The following is a 22854-nucleotide window of genomic DNA, read 5'->3' on the forward strand; positions in this document are numbered from 1 at the left end:
AAATAGAGTTTCTGTTGCTTTGTTGTAAGCAGTAGTGAAGTGGTTAACCTCTTGCCCCTCCCCATTGAGCACCATACAAATGCGAGGATATTTACCTTCTGTCCGTAATCTCTGTACATTCGGTTGTGAATATGGCTTTTATGTCTCTGTTACTTCTGAGCTTGCTTTCTCTGTATGCGACCGCAGCATTAGATGAAGAAAACAACATTGATGGGTTCCCTCCTTTTTGTGGCAACTACGAGTGTCCTAAATACCAGGTGTTGAAAAGATACAATGTAAGTTATTTTGTTACAATGATCTGTGACGGTTATCCAGAGTGCTAGATATATTGCTTCATCAACGGTGCTTTATGCATCGAAGGGCACCGTGCCACAGCTCATACAGGCCCTGCCCAGTGGGTCAATTCGTCAAGAATCGTACTTTATAAAGTAATCCGCACTCGGAAGTACTTATAGAGACATTTTTGTAATAGCTTAAAAATCTCTGTGTGGGGAACCTGATTTTTAATTTATATTTTCCTAGTTAAAAGAAGGTTAAAAGGATGAGGTTCACCACTCGTGCCCTGCCAGCATTGATGTCTTGAGAATCTCCGTGTCTACCGCGAGCCTTATGTCAAAGTTTCTTGTACTGATTTACTTACGTTCGTTTTACAACTTAAATTTTTGTTTAAGAACTGCATGTATTAACAAATTATAATAGATCTTTCTACCAAAATTGATGGAAACCATAAGACGAGGTTGCATTGCTAGTTACTGTGGTATATGGCGATTGTCATATGGCCATTCCTATATTAGTTGAGGAGTGGTTTCCCTTTGCGTACTAACCCAAGTGATCACCAAGAACAAGGGGAAAAACTATTCTAATTGCATACAAAAAAAATTATCATTATGCAAAGAGGGATGGGGGTGAAAGAAAGCAGGAAAGTATTTGTATATATATGTACAGTCCTTGCCAAAAGTTTTGAGACCGACACAAATTTTGGGTGTCGCAAAGTTTGAAGCTTTAGTTTTTATAGTCGCAATTTGCATTAACTCTAGGTTGTTATGAATAGTGATCAGATGAATTGCAATTAATTGCAAAGTCATTCCTTGCCATGAAGACGAACTTAATAAAAAAAAAAACATTTCCACTGCATTTCAGCCCTGTCACAAAATGACCCGCTAACATAATTTCAGTGATCTTCTCGTTAGCTCAGGAGAAAGTGTTAACGAGGGCAAACCAGCTGATATCACTGTGTCATGCTGATTGAATAAGAGCAGACTGGTTGCTTGCAGGCTCAATGCACACGATGCGTATTAGGTGCGGATTTGCGTGCGGCAAATCCGCAGCATAATAAAGTACAAGCATAGTCAATGAGATTCCAGTAAATCTCATGTACATGCAACGGAAATTGACCTGCGGTGACTTTTTTAGAATTTTCAGCACTTCAATTTATCTTGCGTTTCCGCTTGTAAATTGTATCTGCTTAGTGCTGCGGAATATCGCACCAAAATCCGCAGTATGAAAAACGCATCAAAACGGGAAAACCGCACCGAAAACGCATGATTTTTACCTGTGAATTTCCTGCGTATTGCTGCGGTTTTGGTGCATATTTTCTGCAGCAAAATACGCAACGTGTGCATGGATCCAAAAAGGAGGATGGTGCTTGAAATCATTGTCTTCTTCTGTTAACCATGTTTACCTCCAAGAAAACACGTGCAGTCATCATTGCTTTGCATCAAAAAGGCTTTACAGGCAAGGACATTGCTGTTTATAAGATTGCCCCATAATCAACCATTGGATCATCAAGAACTTCAAGGAGAGTGATTCAATTGCTGCGAAGAAGATTTCAGGGCACCCAAGAAAGTCCAGCAAGTGCCAGGACTGTCTCCTAAAGAGGATTCAGCTATGGGATCGGTTCAACACTAGTGCAGAGCTTGCTCAGAAATGGGAGCAGCAGGTGTCAGTACATCTGCACGCACAGTGAAGCGAAGGCTTTTAGAGGCTGGACTGGTGTCAAGAAGGGCAGCAATAAAGCCAGTTCTATCGAAGATAAACATCAAGGACAGACTGACGTTCTGCAGGAAGTACAGGGACTGGACTGCAGAAGACTGAGATAAACTTATCTTCTCTGATGAAGCCCCCTTCAGACTGTTTGGGACATCTGGAAGAATGATTGTCCGGAGAAGAAAAGGTGAATGCTACCATGAGTCCTGTGTCATGCCAACAGAAAAGCACCCTGAGACCATTCATGTGTGGGGTTGCTAATCATCCAAGGGAGCGGGCTCACTCACAATTTTGCCTAACAACATTTCCTTGAATAAAGAATGGTATCTAAACGTCCTCCAACAGCAACTTCTCCCAATGATCCAGGAGCAATTTGAAATTGTGATAAACTCCAAGACAAGAATGGGTTGCCATCAGTCAGGATTTGACCCAGAAGCTGATATCCAGCATGCCAGGGCAAATTGCAGAGGTATTGAAAAAGAAGGGTCAACACAGTAAATATTGAGTCTTTGCATAAAGTTGATGTATTTGTCAATAAAAGTTTAAAAACGTATGAAATGATTATAATTGTACTTCAGTAACCATAGAAACACGTGACTTTTTGTGAAAACCAAAATTTGTGTCCGTCTCAAAACTTTTGGCCAGGACTGTATTTATGTGGATGACTGAGTGACCAAAGACAGACTCCAAAATGGTTTTCTACGATTGCATGGCCTGTCCGCAATTACATTAGAAGAGCCGCTCTGGTGCACAAAATTCTACCCTTTTAAGTAAAATAATGTACGTAAAAAAACCTTCTTGAGCACTTGCATATAAAGAAAGGCACTTAAGATGCTGCATGCAGCTAAAGGACGGGATGTCTATTCACAATCCCGACACTTCGCTAACGTTTGTGTAGGATTTACAGCAGAGCAAAGCGTAATCTCGCTGTAACCTGTCATTTACAGCGTGATCTCGCGAGATTACGCTTGCTGTTCTGTAAGTACCACAGAAACGTTAGCGAAGTGTCGGGATTGTGAATAGACATCCCATCCTGGCTGGAAGGAATGTGTCAGTATAAGGGGGGATTTACACGAGCGTATGCGTTTTTGCGCACGCAAAAAACGCGGCGTTTTGCGTGCGCAAAAGGCACTTAACAGCTCCGTGTGTCATCACATAGGATGTGCGGCTGCGTGATTTTCGCGCAGCCGCCATCATTATGACACTCTGTTTGGATGTTTGTAAACAAAAAAGCATGTGGTGCTTTTCTGTTTGCAAACATACTTTTGACTGCTGTTGCGCAAATCACGCACGTCGCACGGAAGTGCTTCCGTGTGGTGCGCGTGATTTTCACGCACCCATTGACTTCAATGGGTGCGTGATGCGTGAAAAACGCAGAAATATAGGACATGTCGTGAGTTTTATGCAGCGGACTCACGCTGCGCAAAAATGACTGACAGGTTCGTGTAAATCAGCCCTTAGACCGCACATACAGATCTAGCAGGATCCCTATGTGCTGACTAAATGAATGGAGAGAAGTGTATGACGCTGATTGGTCAGCGTCATACACTCCTCTGTACAACGCCCACTTGGTCTAAAGTAAAAACACGCCCAGTTGGGCATTAAGAAAGTAATTAGCATAAAGCTAAAATCGCTCATAACGTCGTAAAAATAGATCATTTTTCTAAATAAAAAGCATTACTGTCACCTACATTATAGCATCCATCTCCTTATGTAGGAGATAAGGCACTTATAATGTGGTGATAGAGCCTCTTTAAGTATAAGGTATGTTCACACAGGCTATTTTCGTCCATTTTCCGGGCCAAAAAATTTGAAGCAGAACGCCATTTTTCCAATTGCAATCAATGGGCAGATGTTTGGAGGCGTTCTGCTTCCGATTCTTCAGCCATTTTTGGCCCGGAAAACGGGCGAAAATAGCCCGTGTGACCATACCTTATACTTAAAATGGCATTCTTTTCCGATAGACCGTTTGAAAAATGGCCGGGTAAAAAAACGGCCGCGAAAAAGAAGTGCAGGACACTTCTTGGGACGTTTTTGGAGCCGTTATTCATTGACTCTATTGAAAACGGCTCCAAAAACGGCCATAAAAAACACTGAGAAAAACGCGAGTGGCTTAAAAAACATCTGAAAAATCAGGAGCTATTTTCCCTTGAAAACAGCTTCGTATTTTGAGACGTTTTTGACTCTGCGTTTGAACATACCCTAACTCTAATTACTTAGAATCACATTCTAAACACAGAATAACATAATAATGATCTGTACAAGATCTGCTATATTTTAACAATCTTATATTCACAAACATCCCAAATTACTAACTGCTCTAAAAACACTATATAAAAAAAGGTACTATAACCCCTTCCCCCTGCATGCATTCTGGGCCCTAATGACCAAGCATCGTCGCATTCAAAGAGCTATGACTTTTTTATTTTCACGTGGACATGGCTGTATGAGGACTCATTTTTTTCAGAATGAGTTGTATTTTATAACGGCACCATTTTGGGCTATATAGGGGGGCTGTGTGGCATTGCTTACAGGGGGGCTGTGTGGAATTGCTTACAGGGGGGCTGTGTGGCACTACCTACAGGGGGGCTTTGGCAGTATCTACAGAGGGCAGTGTGTGCCATTATCTACAGAGGGAAGTGTGTGGCAAAAAATTTACAAATCAAATTCATCCGATTTTAAAACGGACAGGGAAAAAACGGATGCAAAACTGGCCAAAATCGGCCTTTAAAAATGGCAACACGGCCCGGACGGAATCTGAACAAATGCAAAAGGACACAAAACGGCCGGGAAAAAAATGGCCCACAACGGACCCTGTCGGACCTTTTTATTATAATTTTTTGGGTGGGAATGCAAGAAAATAGCGATTTTGGCGTTGTTTTTTGCAGTTCTTTTTTCTACGGCGTTCACCTAGAGGTTTAAATAATATGCTAACTTTATTTTTTGGCCCATTACTAATGTGAGGATACCATATAGGTGTAGTTTTTATTTTATTTTTACATTTTAACTAAATAAAACAATTTTTTTATGGGGAAAAATTTTTTTTTTGTTTCTTTTTATATGTACCTTTTTTCAATTTTTATTTCACATTACTTCTTTTTTCAGTCCCACTAGGGGACTTCACTAGGCAATCTTTAGATTGCAGATATAATGCTCTGGTATACTTAGTATACCAAAGCATTATTGCCTGTCAGTATAAAACCGACAGGCATCTATTGGGATGTGCCTAATAGGCATATAGCCAGGGCAGGCCTGGGGGCCTTTGTTAGGCCCCCGGCTGCCACAGTACCTTATCGGTTGCCCGCAATTGCATTTGCGGGCCGCTGATCGGGGACAGAGGGAGCTCCCTTCCTTTGTAAACAACTCAAATGCAGCGGTCACTAATGACAGCGGCACTTGAGGGATTAAACAGTTGCGATCGAAGTAAACTTCGATTACTACCGTTGGAGAAGGAGCCCGATTGTCATAAGACAGCGAGCCCCGGTTCTAGCCTGCACGGGACACCCGTACAGGATGTTGATTAGGCTGCCGTGAAAAGGCGAGAGCCTAGAATAAAGCCCCTTAATTACCACCGTGAAAAGGCATATCAGCGGTCATTAAGGGGATAATAATTATTTGAAGGCAATATTATGAGTGATCATAAACGGACTCCATTCTATACCCACAGAGCTTAGAACATCTTCTAATGCTGTGTTCACATATATCAAGAGGCGGAATAAATTTTATTAAACCGTAGAAAAGCCTGCACAATATGTGGTGTCCGTCCTTTCCATACCACAGAGCATTGGCCTCACGATCCCACCTGAGTAAACATAGCATGCAACGTTCCTTCAGGAAAGACTGATGTCCAGTGTCAATAACAGACACAACAAAAAACAAACAAACATGGCATCAGTTGTGCCATCAGTCAAGTCATGAAGTAAAGGGTCAGATGTCGGTCACATTGTGCAATTGTACAGCAATTTGCAAATTAAAAATGTAACTTAAGTAGAAGTAGGGAATAATTTATAATGTAACACCTTGCATGGCTCTAATAATATACTCTAGTATAAAATGTCTGCCAATTGAGCTACTTTAGTATTTACCTTGCAACGCTGTGTATGCATCACATTACCCCACCATTATTTTTTCACTTTTAGGCTGGAACCACACATGCAGTTTTTGATGCATTTTTTTTAGACAAACACAGGAGTGGATACAAAAGTGAGAAGAAATATTAGGTTTTCGTCTATACTTTTGCTATTTTTTGGATACACTTCTGTCCTTGGCTCACAAAAACTGCGACAAAAATTGAATGTTTGAATTTAGCTTTAAAGGTATTGTGCAGTTTAGAAAACCCATTTTTAAATAACCTATTAAGGGCCTGTTCACATCACATTTTATACTTCCGTTGGATGTATACGTCAGGAGTAGTCCCGATGTGTACCTACTACGGAAGGCTCCGAAATATCCCACTGTATAGCGCCGGCAACACTCTAGCCGGGGATTCCGCTCCTGAACAGTGACGTTAGGGGCTTTGTAATGTGATAATCTCTGGCCAGAGTGTCTGCAATGCCTCTAGCCCCTAGAGGGAGCCCCTGATGTCACTGTCAATATATGGACAGTGATGTTAAGGGCTTTGAGATGCCGGAATCCCAGGCCAGAGCGTCGGGAACGCCAGGGGCTTCTCCAGTTCCGAAGCTGCTCAGCCAGAGCGCTACCAATGCTGTGGCCGGTGACTCGGTAGTTGAAAGCCCCTTTTGTCACTGTACATGGACAGTGATGTCAGGGGCTTCCTCAGGGCTGGAATCCTTGGGCTAAGAGCGCTACCTGATGCTCTTCCTGGGGATTCCAGCCCTGTGAAAGCTCCCCAAGGTATACGTTTAATGTATACCTGTGATGGATGCAATACAGTGGCATCCGTCACACAAAGGGTCCCATGTAAAAAAAACTTATACCACGTGTATATTTTTTTGTGTGGGATACCTCAGGATGGAATAGCGTAGTATACTACGTTAATCCATCCTCCAAATAAAAGCAAACCGACATAGCAGCCTGACGGAGGCCAAAAGGACACTCTGTAAACACTCTCCACCCTAGCCAAGAGATGAGGATCCTGAACAAGGAGCGTCTCTCACTCCATCTCTCATGTGGTGTCGCTGTACTGAATTTGAATATATACTGCTAGTTTCCCCACAGATAAAAGCTAATTGCTAGGGGACCGAGCGAGGGGACTCTTTTTGATCCGCTTATTGTGAACAAGTACAGATTGCACAAAATAGACAATCTTTTTGACGTAAGGAACATAAGGAACATAACTAGGCTGTGCTAGGCCCCATGCCCTCCCCAAGATCAGACATAAAAAAAGGCATTTACTCACCATCGCTGTATTTGCTGGTCTGCAGGGTGCCCGCCTCGGATCCCCATAGGCTACCACGCTCCAGCACACAGACCCTGTGTCTCAGGGATTGATGTGACAGCCTTAGGTGATCCAGGGCCTGCCCCCTTTGCCTTAAAGCCTGTTACGTTACTGTTCACTATATGTTCTTCGGTTTGTAGTGCTCAGTTTTTGTGAATAAGCAACATACACTAATGCATTCAGGAACTAAGACGAAAAACCTAATCACTAATAAGTGATTCTTAAAGAGACTCTGTCACCACATTATAAGTGGCCTATCTCCTACATATTGTGATCGGCGCTGTAATGTAGATTACAGCAGTGTTTTTTTATTTAGAAAAATGATCAAATTTCACCACGTTGTGACCTATTTTAGCTTTATGCTAATGACTTTCTTAATGCCCAACTGGGCGTGTTTTTACTTTTGACCAAGTGGGCGTTGTACAGAGGAGACGTGTATGACGCTGACCAATCAGCGTCATACACTTCTCTCCATTCATTTACTATGCACATAGTGATCCTGCGTTGTTCACTATGTGCAGTCACATAGTCACACATTAATGTTACTGAAGTGTCTTGAGAGTTAATAGACTTCGCTTCCAGCCAGGACGGGATGTCTATTCACAATCCCGACACTTGGTTAACGCACACGCTCGTGTAAATCCGGCCTAAGGGTGATACTGTGTTGCAAACAGATATATTTAATGTCCTATTTCATATTATCAGTCAATAACTTTGGAATAAAGTATATGTTACATTTATTTAGTAAGAAATGTTGTGAAAACAAATTATATTCTCAAATTAAGATCTAATATTAATGAATTTGCTTAATTAAAAGACTGTGGCCTTTTAATCCTGTTCATTGAGGCTTTTGGCTTGTATGTCTGGATTAGTAAATTTATCCAGGTAAGAATTTTTTTTTTGGAACACAATTAAAACAGCATAATAAAATAATGGTAAACATTGCTTAACTCCTTTGTGACCAGGAGTCATTAAGCCCTTTGTGCCCTGAACAAAAATTCATTTTTAGGATTTACATTTTAAAACACGGTAGGATTCTAGGTTGAACTTGATGGACCTGTGTCTTTTTTCAACCTTATCAACTATGTAGGTGGACATTTTGTTTCTGCTTTTCAAAATATAATGAGCACTTTCTTTTATTTAGTTAAATTTTACCAATATTTTTTTTGTAAGCTTTATAAGGACATAAAGAGGTTGATGAGCATATCGCTAGGGAGAAGGCCTTGCTTCTAGGGGTACAGCTCTTTACTGGAAGTGAATTAGGCCTTGCCTGTTTGTACTACAAATCAAGACCTATCCGGCCTACCATCAGACACTGGCTGGTCTTCATTTTCCACTTGTCCTGTGGGCACTATACATTTAGCCTAATTGTCTCCCCAAAAGTCCCCTTAAAGGGTAACTAAACGTTTGACAAACTTCTCATATGTCATAGTGACATGTCAGAAGTTTTGATTGGTGGGAGTCCAAGTGCTGAGACCCCCACCAATCGCTAAAACAAAGCGGCTGTAGCGCTCAGCCGCTTTGTTTCTGTTCAGCTTTTTCCGGAAAGCCGATGTATCGGAGTATGGGCTCATATACTTTCTATTGAGCCCATACTCCAATACATTGATTTCCGGAAAAAGCCAAACAGACACGAAGCGGCTGAGCGCTCACACGAGTGCTTATGTCGATTCGTTTTAGCGATTGGTGGGGGTCTCAGGGCTTGCACCCCTACCAATCAAAACTTCTGACATGTCAGAAGTTTGTCAAACGTTTAGTTACCCTTTAAGGGGACTTTTGGGGAAACCATTAGGTTAAATGTATAGTGCCCACAGGACAAGTGGAAAAAGAAGACCAACCAGTGTCTGATAGTAGGCCGCAGAGGTCTTCATTTGTAGTGACAGTTTGTCCAACGTTTAGTTACCTTTTAAGGCCCAAAGAGCCATCCAATGCAATCCATGAAGAAACTGTGTGCTGTATCCACCTAATGGGTGTGAAAGACCCCAGCAGTAGCGATAAGAAAATGACACACTGAGGGAAATTTACTAAGCAGAATTCTATGGATTCTTGTCAGTTTTGAAAAGCGTTCAGAAAAATGACATGGCTAAGAAAGTTGGAGTAAGGGTATGTGCACACGATAACGTCAATTAGGGCTGAAATTATGGAGCTGTTTTCAGGAGAAAACAGCTCCTTCATTTCAGACGTAATTGCTCGTACTCGCGTTTTGCGAGGCATCCATTACGGACGTAATTTGGAGCTGTTCTTCATTGAAGTCAATGAAAAACGGCTCAAATTACGTCTCAAGAAGTGTCCTGCACTTCTTTGACGAGGCTGTTATTTTACGCGCCGTCTTTTGACAGCGACGCATAAAATTACAGGTCGCGGCACAGTACATCATCAAACCCATTGAAATGAATGGGCAGATGTTTGCCGACGTATTGGAGCCGTGTTTTCAGGTGTAATTCGAGGCGTAAAACGCCTCGTTTACGCCTGAAAATAGGTCATGTGAATCCAGCCTAAAATTTAATTTGTGCGCCAAAAAATCAAATCTACTTCAGCTAGGGGCTGGTGTAGATTTGCACTGTAATTTACTCCAGTAAATTTATTCTGCCGCGATAACCTCGCCCCCTTTCACTAAGCTATGCCCCTTTAAAAAAAAAAAAAGTAGTAATGTCACAAATTTTTTGTGCAAAAAACCTGTTTTTGCGCGATATGCTAATTTTCTACCACAGAAAATTGGGAAAAATAGAGTTCATAAATTCCCCCTATGAACGTCAGACATGCGTCTTTTCTTTTGGATTCTGTACGAACCTGAATGAAAAAAAAAATATGGCATTCTCCATTGGACTACATATGTACACAGGTATTTACCCCTAGAAGAATTGTTTCTAGGGGAAAATATCTCCGTAAATACAGAGTCTAAAAGAGCCTGTACGTCAGTACGTGGAGGCTGTACGGCTCCATACTAAGGAGCCCCAAAAAGCTCTGTGCCAGTGTGGATTAGCTCTAATATTTTCCTTAAATATATTTTTTGATTTTGTGCAACTTGGAAATTTATATTACTACGGGACTTTCCTTCTTGTCTATGTCCACTGACTGTACGGCTTTGTATGTCTTAGTATGAATATGAGCCTACATGCCAGTAGAATTCAAATCGAAGGGATTCAATTGATTCCCTGAAACAAGCAGATGAAGTGCTCACAGTTTGTAATATAACTCCAGGCACTATTTTGCACAGCTGTATACAGAGTAACCATACATAAAATCCATATACAAGGTATACCTATAGAGAATTCTTTCATCAATCAACTTTATAGAAATGAGGGGAACCCCTTTCAAGAGACCCCGTCAGCTCTCCTGACATCTATTTTTGTAAAGGAGCATTTCCCTGCACACTGACACTGTCCAATCAGTGCTGACAGTGTTAGGACACACCCTATTGACAACTGAATGATAACACCCAGTTGTCAATGTATTCATAGGAGGAATAACAGAGGAACGGCACAATGCAGATTTCTAAGAAAAGATGCTCCTGAATTGTTATTTCATGGAAAATACAAGTATTTACTAAAACAGTTATGTCAGGAGAGCTTACAGGTCCTCTTTAAATAATCCCATCTGTCTTCATGATTTTGGAAATTGTTATAAAGTTCAAAATATATTAAAATATTTCACTAAAATGCTGACCTGTAGTGTCCTGGTGATGTTTGCATCCAGGTATAGAAGTCCCGTTCCACTTCTCTTCACTTCACTTGTGGTATAAATCCTCTAGGTGTAAAGTAAGTCTGTCCTGAATTATATAGGCAATGCCTTGTATCGGAGGTGCCCCGGCAGTGGCGTAACTCCGAAAAGTACAATTGAAACAGTCCTGCTATCTGTGTCTGACGTTAGATAGTAAGTGTGGACAGCTCTCTCTAACGCATTTTGGAAGAAAGGTTTTACGCCGTCTTCAAAGGAAAACATTTCTTCCGAAACGCTAAAAAGTAAGTATTTTTAGTTATGTCGATTGGCAGAGAGCACAGATACTTGCAGCTTCATGCTATTGTTTTTTTTATTAAAAGCCCTGATACATTCTCCGTGACAGTGCTAGTGGTTTTGTATAACTAATAAATTTCAAAGGGTAACTAAACGTTTAACAAACTTCTGAAATGTCATAGTGACATGTCAGAAGTTTTGATTAGTGGGGGTCGGAGCACTGAGACCCCCACCAATCGCTAAAACTAAGTGACAGAGGTGCTCCAATGTATTGGAGTACGGGCTCAATAGAAAGTCTATGAGCACTTACTCCGATACATTGATTTTCGGAAAAAGCTGAACAGACACGAAGCAGGCGAGCACTTCTGCCGCTTCATTTTAGCGATTGGTGGGGTCTCAGTGCTTGGACTCCCACCAATCAAAACTTCTGACATGTCAGAAGTTTGTTGAATGTTTAGTTACCCTTTAAAATATTTTGTCCCACTAAGGACATTTATCACCTATTCACTCGTGGGACCCCTATGATCACTGGAATGGTGGTCTTGAGCTAATAAGTACAGGAGCACTCTATACTCAGACTTATAGACATTGGATAGGATGGGAGGGCACATGCCTGACCACCGCTCCTTTCAAACTCCTCCTCACTGCGATCATGTTGTGAGGAGGAATGGGGTGCTTGGTACCTGCATTCTAGTGATCGCGGGGGATTCCAATGGTGAAGCCCCCAGTGATCAGACATTTATCACCTATCCTGTAGGAGATAAATGTCCTATGTGGGACAAATCCTTTAAGTACATGCTATTTATATTTCAATCTGTAGAAAAATAGGAGAAAAATATTCCTTATATTTAATGTTTATATATGTTTTTTAGACTTTTGAGCTCAGAAGATATGACACCACTCGCTGGGTGACAACACAACTGGAGCTAGATATGTTTGGTCTTGGAATAATGAAAAGCTTCAAACGTCTCTTTAATTATATTAATGGAGAGAATATAGAAGGTATAGTATATGTAGTGTATTTTTTAAGTTTTATTTTCTTAAAAAAAATAAAATACAAAATATAGCTCACCTTTGAAACAGAGATTATTTTGGAAATTTTAGGGGAAATTTTTAATTTGAAAGTATATTGTCATTAAAGAGGCTCTGTCACCAGATTTTGCAGCCCCTATCTGCTATTGCAGCAGATAGGCGCTGCAATGTAGATTACAGTAACGTTTTTATTTTTTAAAAACGAGCATTTTTGGCCAAGTTATGACCATTTTCGTATTTATGCAAATGAGGCTTGCAAAAGTACAACTGGGCGTGTTGAAAAGTAAAAGTACAACTGGGCGTGTATTATGTGCGTACATCGGGGCGTGTTTACTACTTTTACTAGCTGGGCGTTGTGTATAGAAGTATCATCCTCTTCTCTTCACAACGCCCAGCTTCTGGCAGTGCAGATCTGTGACGTCACTCACAGGTCCTGCATCGTGTCGGCACCAGAGGCTACAGATGATTCTGCAGCAGCATCGGCGTTTGCAGGTAAGTCGATGTAGCTACTTACCTGCAAATGCTGCTGCTGCTGCAGAATCAAGTGTAGCCTCTGGTGCCGACACGATGCAGGACCTGTGAGTGACGTCACAGATCTGCACTGCCAGAAGCTGGGCGTTGTGAAGAGAAGTGGATGATACTTCTCTTCAGAAAGCCCAGCTAGTAAAAGTAGTAAACACGCCCGATGTACGCACATAATACACGCCCAGTTGTACTTTTACTTTTCAACACGCCCAGTTGTACTTTTGCAAGCCTCATTTGCATAAATACGAAAATGGTCATAACTTGGCCAAAAATGCTAGTTTTTTAAAAATAAAAACGTTACTGTAATCTACATTGCAGCGCCTATCTGCTGCAATAGCAGATAGGGGCTGCAAAATCTGGTGACAGAGCCTCTTTAAGCTCATGTGACCCTGTCTGAAACATGAGTTATTCCGCTTTCACAGAGACCGCATTTTATAGTCTTTGTTTGACGTATGCATCGGGAAAAGTACCCAATGTATACCTTAAACGGAGGCTGTGATGGATGCCTAAAAATGGCTTCCGTCACCTAAACTATATTGGTATCCATTTACGGACACATCATGAACTTTCATGACCCTTTTCATGATGTATCTGTTAAATGGATACCATTATATTCTATTGGTGACGGATGCCACAGTTAGTCATTTGGATAATAGAGCCGTCAGCCATAGGCTATAATGGTATGCGTTTAATGGATACGTCATGAAAAGTTATTGAAAAGCCCATGACCTATCTGATAAATGGATGCCTGTGATGAATACCATACAGTGACATCCATAACCCATAGGCTACCATGTTAAAAGGAGTATACGTTTAAGGTATACGTTTTTTTACTTGATGCCCCTGGATAGAATAGCGTAGTTTTTATACCCGTTTCTCTGTCTGTATAATGGGAGCCTATGGGTGTACATTGCCGGAGCTTTCCCTATGCATATGTCAAATTTGTAGCTGAAACGCAGTGTGAAAAGGGCCTAAGTGACAGGCCATGCAGTGTAGCGGTGAGGTTTCTTTTCAAACCATCGCTTCCACAATTAGGAGAAATCATACCTTGAAAACAGGGTTGGGGCCAATGTAATGTTTCGGGCTCAGATAGCTGTGCCCGATGGGGGGCTCCCCTCCACCTACCCCAGCTCTTCTACCTGTGATTTATCATTTTCTTACACTGAGATAGATCTCCATGTATTAGTGACCCAGTGTATAACTTATGATTTTTTTTTAAACGCGGCAGTAAACATTTTGCTGCCTCTGCTGCACAGCCCTGTCACTTAGGCCCCCTGCACATGGGACGGAAATGCTGCGGGTTTTCCATGAGGATTTGCACACAAAAAATTCAAAGCAGAATACGATACCAGCCATGTGGATAAGATTTGAACTAATCTCATCCACATGCTGCTGAACATTTTCCACATGAATATCAAAGCATGCTGCAGATTTCCAAACAATTGCAGCGGAATTGGTGAAAATTATCCGTCCATATTTAAGGGCGGAAGATCCTCAGCGTATTACAAATATTATCCACCTACTGCAGAAAATTTCCGCGCAGAAATTAGCCTGCGGCGTGAATTCTAAAATCTGCATTGGGTCAATTTTTACTGTGTAATGGTTGCGCATTTGTTGCAGATTTCCACTATTGAGTTCAACGAGGAAGTTAAAATGTGCAAGAATTGTCAAATGTTGATTTTTTTTCTGCAAAGCAAAAACCGCAACTAGAAAAAAAAACAACACCCTTTTTCCACTTTACAATAAAAAAAAATGCCATACTCTCCTGTAGTGATTGTGCCTGCTTGCTATGAGAACACCAGGGGAGGAGGGTATTGTATTTTTTTTTATCTCATTTTTGTAATCCACAGCTGAAAATCTGCCCCAAATCAAAAATGACAGAATTCCCTGTAGAATCTGGGTAGGAACAGCTGCTTCATTTCCCCCGTGAACTAACCCTAAACTTAGAAAGAGCAGCATGATCTTAAAGGGGTTTTCCCACAATCAATATTTACCACCTATCCACAGGATAGGTGGGGGTCCGACCGCTGGGACCCCCACCAATCACGACAATGGGCTTCGCGAGCCCCTAGGAATGGAGCGGTAGCGCGCATGCGCGGCCACCGCTCCATTCATTTATATGGGGCTGCCGCAGATAGCGCTTGACAGTTTCATAGAAATGAATGGAGTGGTGGTTAAGCATACACACTACCGCTCCATTTCTATGGGGCTCCCAGGGACAACACGGTAAGCCCGTTCTCGTGATCAGTGGGGGTCCCAGCGGTCGGACCCCCACCGATCAGATATTTATCACTTATCCTGTGGAAAGGTTATAAATAATGATTATGGGAAAACCCGTTTAATGACAGGTTCCCTTTAATTACAAGGAAAGAAAGAACATTCTTCATAGTAATTTGACCACCGAGGGTATGTGCACACGACCTCTTTTCAGACGTAATGGAGGCGCTTTAGACTGGGTTCACCCGACCTATTTTCAGACGTAAACGAGGTGTATTATGCCTCGTTTTACGTCTGAAAATAGGGCTACAATACGTCGGCAAACATCTGCCCATTCATTTGAATGGGTTTGCCGACGTACTGTGCAGACGACCTGTCATTTACGCGTCATCGTTTGACAGCTGTCAAACTACGATGCGTAAATTGACTGTCTCGGCAAAGAAGTGCAGGACACTTCTTTGAAACGTAATTTGAGCCGTTCTTCATTGAAGTCAATGAAGAGCAGCTCAAGATTACAGGCGTCAAAGACGCCTCGCATAATACGAGGAGCAGCATTTACGTCTGAAACGACGCAGCTGGTTTCTCCTGAAAACAGTCTGTTTTTTCAGACGTAAAAGCCTCTCATCGTGTGCACATAACCTTACGCCTCGAATTACGCCTGAAAAGACGGCTCCAATACGTCGGCAAACATCTGGCCATTGCCTGCAATGGGTCTTACGATGTTCTGTGCAGACGAGCTGTCATTTTACGCGTCGCTGTCAAAAGACGGCGCGTAAAATTACATCTGCGTCAAAGAATTGCAGGACACTTCTTGGGACGTAATTTGAGCCGTATTTCATTGACTCCAATGAAAACCAGCTCCAATTACTTCCGTAAAAGACGCCGCGAAAAACGCGTGCACTTGTAAAAACGTCTGAAATTCTGGAGCTGATTTCTCCTGAAAACAGCTCTGTAATTTCAGGCGTATTTGGCGTTGTCGTGTGCACATACCCTGACTTTTTTTTTTTTTGGTCACTGGCTACCTTTGCAGTGTGTTTTTCAAAGGGGTTGTGACATGACAGACATATTTGGCACGTCCACAGCCTGATATCTCCTGAACAGGATTTCCCAGACCATGTACAGCCTGGTGTTTTTTGTTTTTTTTGCTTGGATACGCATTTTATCAGACATTTATGGCATATCCTGTGGACATGCCATAATAATAATCTTTATTTATATAGCTTCAACATATTACGCATTACAATTTAGAGGCCATAAATGTCTGCCATGACACTACCCCTTTATGCTGGGGTTTAAGGCTAGGTTCACAAGTTACAGGGCAATGTTGCAGCTCCTTGCATCTGGCCTATTATTTATATCATTGCAAAATAAAAAAACTCCCATACAGTAAATGTGAACCTGGCACAGAAAGATGCAGATTTACTAAGTCCACTGACATAATCCTTCCAAATCTCCTCTTATGCGGCTTAAAAACCACATTAATGATACTATGTGCCTCATTGTGACTAACTTAATTGGATATCTGCTAACTAGACCTCAGAAACCTTGTATTATAGTCACTCTTTAATGTAGAACAATTTTTTTTTTAAACTGAATATAAAAAAATTTCACAAAATATATATTTATTTATATGTTGTAAAAAAAATTCAAGTTTTGTAAATTAATTTTTTAAATATCCAAAACCCAGATGCAAAGTCTATGGGGACTGCAAGGCCGAACGTGGATTAGATAAATGGGATTTTTACCAGGCCAACCCTATAGTTTACCCTGTAGATAATTGACCCTTGGGATGGGGTATTTGGCGGTCGCTCAGCTTACCCTGTTTTTACATTTTAATGGAGTTTTTGTCCTGCTCAAACTAATAAACTTCTCATTATTAACATCAGAATTCCTTACCATCTACCCCATTGTACCTCTGTTTAGATGTCTGTGTGATTATGTGTCGTCCACATAACATCATGTGAGCAGGCTGGCCGGTCATGGCCTGCTGTAGTGGTGGCACAATGGTCGACACATCACTGCAGTGGCCTGTGATTGGCCAGCCTGCTCATGTGACTCATCTCGCTAGAGTGTAAATAGATGCGGCAGGGAACCCGAACAGCATCCGCAAAGGAATGGTAAAGAATTCTAAAGGTAAATAAATTGAGAAGTTTATTATTTTAGACAGGATTTTTTATTTTATCCTCCTCAAAAGAGGTGGTGGCTTGAATTATCTCAGTTATTGAAGACCTAATCGTTTTTTCGCTCTCTTTTTCTTAGGCGTATCTATGAAAATGTCTGTCCCTGTTCGTGTTACTATGCCATTGCTTGACACATCCATAAATGCCACAATCTCTTTCTTTGTGCCAACGGCCATTGTAAATCCACCTGCACCCAAGAATCCTTCCTTGTATCTGGAAAGCTTTCCTCCAACATCTTATTATGTCAGGTAATGGCAATCAACGAAACTGATTGGTTTCTGGTACAGTTCAGTAAAATAATGCAATGTGGCTTTGTCCATATAATATCAGTGTTCTCTTCAATAAGAAGTGATTTTTCTGGAGATAACCTAGCGGCCCCATGCTTGGTTTTGATAAAATTATAGTTAGAGGAGAACAAATCTATAAAAATGCTATTCTCCATTGATTGTACAAAATTCGAGTCACTTCAAGGGGTAATCCAGCCAAAAATACTCTTTTTTTTTTTTTTTACATGTCATCGGGATGTTTCAGACGATTACATTGGGGGAGTCTGTGACAACTACTGATTTCTAGGACAAATAAGATGTAGTTCTCTATAGAGTGATTGAACGCCCTTAGGAACTGCTCAAAAAATAAATTTACTTGACGTTTCTGACACAAGTGTCTAAGTAAAGCACCATTGATTTGAGTGGCCTTTTCTGGTGAAATCTATGAGCGTCTATGAATGTTGTCGATGCTCCGTAATTTAGGAAATCAGTGGAGGTCTAAACTCAGGGACTCCACCATTATAATCTCCTATAATGTCACAATACAATTCTTTTTGGGTGGATTTCTTCCTTAAATTGAGCTGCAATACCAGACACAGCCCTTGGGTGAGAGTGGCACTGTGTCTGGTCAAGACTATGGAGGGACTCCAGTACGCCACTAAATGCTGCTGGTCCCTTCTCTTTTGTGATCAGTAGAGATGCAAGCAGTTAATTAGTTTAGCATTGAGGCACCCACTTCTCCCCTATTGCTTCATAACTTGGCAGATTTGCCATTTAGAAAAGATAGCTTATAACTTCATTTATGAATGTTCCCATGAAAGCTCTTCAGGTATGTTCACATGCTTAACAAAAAACGGCTGAAAATACGGAGCTGTTTCAAGCGTTTTTTACGGACATTTTTGGAGCTGTTTTTCTATTAAGTCAATGAAAAATGGCTCCAAAAACGGCTCAAGAAGTGACATACACTTCTTTTAAGGGGGCGTCTTTTTACGCGCCGTAATTTGAAAATGAGGCGTAAAATAGCGCCCCGTCGGAACAGAACGCTGTATTTCCCATTGAAATCAATGGGTAGATGTTTATAGGCATTCTGCTTTCCGATTTTTCAGCCGTTTGTCGAGCCAAAAAATGGCTGAAAATAGCCCATGTGAACATACCCTTCATCTTCCAGAATGTAACGGGTGTTTTACATGTCTGATGTTTGTTCTGGTCTTTTGCAGGTCATTTGGTGGCTATGCCCTGAAGTCCGACTATGAGAAGAACTCAAAAGCCCTCTCAGAGGAGCTTGTTGCCCTAGCGCTAAATTATGATGTGAATTTCGGAACAGCAGCAGGATATAATGACCCTCTGACATTTTTTAAACGTCACAATGAAGTGTGGTTCAGGTCATTAGACCAGTAAAGAAGTATTTTTATCTAATTCTACAGTAGTGCAGCACTTATACCTATGTGCATTTTTTGAGATCTGTAGTTTTCTTTAGGCGGGATTCACACGACCGGGTCGCGTCCGAGCCCGAGTGCCGGCCGGTAAAATCGGCCATTCTGCCCGGCCGGTTTGCATAAAGTTATGCATCCGTGCCGGGCCGATCCGGACAGTGACATCATCGGCAACTCCTGAAGGGGAATCCCCATGTGTTCGGGGATTCCGCTTCTGGAGTTTCCCCTGATGTCACTGCCCAGATATGGACAGAGACATCAAGCGCTCTGTCCAGGAGCGGAATCCCCGAAAACACGGGGATTCCGCTCCTTCAAGGAGCTAAGTGCGGCTAGCACATAGCAGAGCGGGGAGATACCTCCCCGCTCTGCTATAATGGCGTCGCTACAGTAGTAGCAGCAGCAGCAGCTGCTGCAGCTGCTAGCGGCGCCATCAAAGGTGTCGCCGGGCCAGGGCGCTTTTAACAAGCAGGAGAAGGGAGCCAGCGCAGCGCTCCCTTCCACCTGCTGTACACCCCGGCCCTGCCACACAGTGTACAGCGATGCCATTCGTCAGAATGGCATCAACTCCTCCTCCTCACATGCACTCTGCGCTGTGAGGAGGAGGAGATAGAGCGCAAGAGCCGGAAAACCCGGCCGTCACTCGGGACACGTCCCGGTGATGGCCGGGTATTACCCGGCCCCATAGACTTCTATGGGAGCCGGGCGGCCGGGTACCCGGGCGAAAATAGAGCATGTCCTATTTTTTGACGGGCGGTTTTCCCGGCCGTCAAAAAATCGGCCGTGTGAATAGCCCCATTAGGAGTCTATTATTCCTAATGCAGCCGGGTGCCGGCCGATTTATGAACGGCCGGCACCCGGCCGGGAAACCCTGCCGTGTGAATGAGGCCTTATACTAACCTAAAACCAAGGTCCGTGTTTTTTTTGTGTGTTTGTTTTAAATACCTGGAAGACTTTGCTGCCCTATTTCTTCTACAAAAGGGGTGTACTGATCAAAGACTAAACCTGCCCATAGACATTAGATGGAGTCTTGTACAACTATTAAACATTTTTCTATAAGGATCACATTCAGAACACCCAAGAGTTAATGTTAATGTCATACAGGATAGCAAAATGACTTGTCCATTGTTTTTGCAGCACACATTCGCGGCCCCCAAAAGGATCCGTGAACATCACGGTCGTGTACGTGGGACCATAGAAATGAATGGGTCTGCAATTTCGTGTGCATGAGGTCTAACACTGGAGTTGTCTTCAACCGAAGTGGCAAATATTTTAGTACTTATAAGGGATTACCACAGAAATCAATCTTTTGACATGTCATAAAGACTGGACAAAAGATGAGTGCATTAGAGACACACACTGAAGAGGGCTCATCGATCTCTGGATCTCCTGAGCCCCTTTAGTACTATTTAGAAATATACATCATTTTTATGGTAGCATGATGAAAGTTATAGGATTTTTATTTTTTATCATAACGTAGGCTATGAAAAATGTATGTGTGCCTGTAACATGGAGCCACCGATTGTACACAAGCTGTAGTGATAATAAAGCTTTAACATATTCGTGAAAGTCAGTCTCGCGTTCATTCGTGTTTTTTATTTCCTCTTCAAGATGCAATTTTTTAAATATTTTATGCATATGAAGCCAGCATATGCCCAAAATATTTTCATACAACATATGCCCAGCAGTGATACTTTTTCTGTATGTCTGTATTAGCCTTTCAACACAAGGTTCATTGTGTAGTTACAATAAAGTGTATGTGGTCCTTGATGCGGTCACATGGTGCTTCTCAGGGGTGTTCATAGACTCTAAAGAACACATGGGGCACTGGATAACCCGGGGGAGGGTAGAAGTTGATGCTGCTATTGTATGGCCAGGATACGAAGTAGTGGCACACAAAGCCCCCATGCCAGCTACGATGCCCCCTATGACAGCCACTATGCCCCTGTGACAGCTCATATTCCATCCATGCCAGCCACAATGCCCCCTCTTGCTAGTCACAGTGCCCCCTCCATTTCATAAGTCCAGCCCGTGCATACCTGCTGTGGATGGGCTTCTTTTTTTTAACATGTGTCACTTATGTTCATGTAACCCATGGAGATGGTGATGACTAAGCGAAGATCTCGGTATCAAAAATTGATCAGCGGGGGGCGGTGGTACACCGGTCAAGAGTGCTGGAATAGCAGAGGAGACATGAGTAGAAAGTGATGTGGACTGTTAGTTCCTGTAAGATGGTGGGAGTGCGGTTTGTTAGCTCTGCAAGCAAAGTGTGGCAGCAAAGGGAGCAGGAGCTTCCTACAGAAAGCGCAGAGAGAGATAGAGAGATGACAGTTTGTCCGTTGGAGGGATTACGGGACTAGGATGCTACCAGCCTAAGGCCTATGTACGAACACAGAAAAGGAAGCCTGCCTGAATGGAACCAACAAAGGAAATAATTGGAGTAGGTACAGGAATACTGTTCGGACAGAAAATCAAAGTAAAAGCCCAAAGAGAAAACGAGGGCTCCTAAAGTGTGGTACAAGTGCGGAGTCATAAGGGGCTTGATAATCGCCATAAGCGTAGTGAAATACGTTGGTGAGCCATAACAAGACTGATATAGTTGATAACATCACAGCTCCATATAAACCATAAGAAAGTTATAGACTGTTTTGTGAACTCTAAATCCAAATTGCATGTTTATTGCTGTTTCAAGTGGTTTTCCATGTCTGCCTAAGGCTAGATTCACACAAGCGTATGAAACCTTGGACGTGAAAAACTACAGTTTTTCACGTCCAAGGTGCCTCCGTACTGCACCCCTGCGGGATGCGTTATCACACATCCCCCATAGACTAGAGTCTATGGAGGAATGCGTGAAGCGCAAAAAAATAGGACATGTCCTATTAACGGATCCTTCACACGGTCCGTTGAAACAATTAACGGCTGTCACACGGAAATATTACACGTTTGTGTGAATAAGGCCTAAGTAAAAGGAAGAAGAACGATTATCTCAGACTGTGCCTCCAACATTACTCATGTTACAGCTGCACATCAGATGCAGCTGCTTTCCCTGCTAGTTATCAATCTTAGTTCAATTGATACTTTTTAATAGTTTTTCCTGCGAGTTGTTAATCCTTAGGATGCGGAAACAATTAAAAGTGGTGATCACCGCCCAAGACACCGGAGGCACCAGAAACGCCATTGCTGCATCTCTTCTTTAACCAGTTCAGGACCGGGCTATTTTGAGCCTTCAGGACCAGACACCGCTTAGCCATTTTTAGCACGTGTTAGTTAAATGGCTATAACTTTTTTATTTGTTGGGTTAACGACGTGATTTTTGCGATGTTTTTTTCCGTAGACCATGCAGGTTTCTTTTTTTTATCATTTTTATACACATCCTTTTTGCTATTTTAGAATTTTTATTCTTAAAGTTTGAAAATAATAGTAAAAAAATAAGCTTTTTTAAGTTTCAGCTATTTTTTTGGGTAATAACATAGTTTTACCCTAAAATAGACCTTTTATTTGTGATTGTCATTGTCCACCGTAAATTTTAATATATTACATGTCTATATTAGGGTAAATGGGTCCGGGCGAGCGTTACGACAATGATTGGCGGGAGGGGAACGTTTTTTGCGGTGGGTATTTAATGTGTATTTATTATTAAATTTTTTTACACTTTACTTTTATTTTTTTATTACTATGGTCTGCCCCTCAAAGGTCAAAAAAGACCTTTGGGGAACTATATATATATATATATTTTTTTTTTTTCTTTCATTTACACCATGTTTTTCCACTGTAACTGGAGCTGCACAGCAGCCCCAGTTACAGGGGAAATCAGCCCTCTCATAGTGACGATTGTCACTAATAGGGCTGTGCTGGGTCTAGTTAGA

The 22854-nt window shown here is 41.9% G+C and overlaps 1 protein-coding gene and 1 long non-coding RNA gene across 2 annotated transcripts in view; one reads left to right on the plus strand and one right to left on the minus strand.

Moving 5' to 3' along the window:
* The window catches only part of LOC142760057 (uncharacterized), a 40081-nt gene extending 39753 nt beyond the window's left edge, over positions 1-328 (minus strand). Inside the window, exon 1 of the long non-coding RNA XR_012883235.1 lies at positions 96-328. This is a non-coding gene — a long non-coding RNA (uncharacterized LOC142760057). The remainder of the gene's footprint in view (positions 1-95) is intronic.
* LOC142760056 (heme-binding protein 2-like) lies at positions 73-20561 on the plus strand. The gene is made up of 4 exons (XM_075862962.1): positions 73-275; positions 12211-12340; positions 17372-17540; positions 18776-20561. Exons 1-4 carry the CDS (start codon positions 132-134, stop codon positions 18954-18956), a joined length of 624 nt encoding a protein of 207 aa, XP_075719077.1. The 5' UTR covers positions 73-131; the 3' UTR covers positions 18957-20561.
* The last annotated feature ends 2293 nt before the right edge of the window (positions 20562-22854 follow it).

The sequence above is a fragment of the Rhinoderma darwinii genome, chromosome 4 (genome assembly GCF_050947455.1).
Source record: "Rhinoderma darwinii isolate aRhiDar2 chromosome 4, aRhiDar2.hap1, whole genome shotgun sequence".
NCBI lineage: Eukaryota > Metazoa > Chordata > Amphibia > Anura > Rhinodermatidae > Rhinoderma > Rhinoderma darwinii.

Excerpts from the sequence above, each read along its gene's own strand:
- LOC142760056 (XM_075862962.1), top strand. The coding sequence starts at position 132 with ATGGCTTTTATGTCTCTGTTACTTCTGAGCTTGCTTTCTCTGTATGCG. Across the intron at positions 12,341-17,371 it reads TAATGGAGAGAATATAGAAG|GCGTATCTATGAAAATGTCT; the intron begins GTATAGTATATG and ends TCTTTTTCTTAG. Across the intron at positions 17,541-18,775 it reads CCAACATCTTATTATGTCAG|GTCATTTGGTGGCTATGCCC; the intron begins GTAATGGCAATC and ends GGTCTTTTGCAG.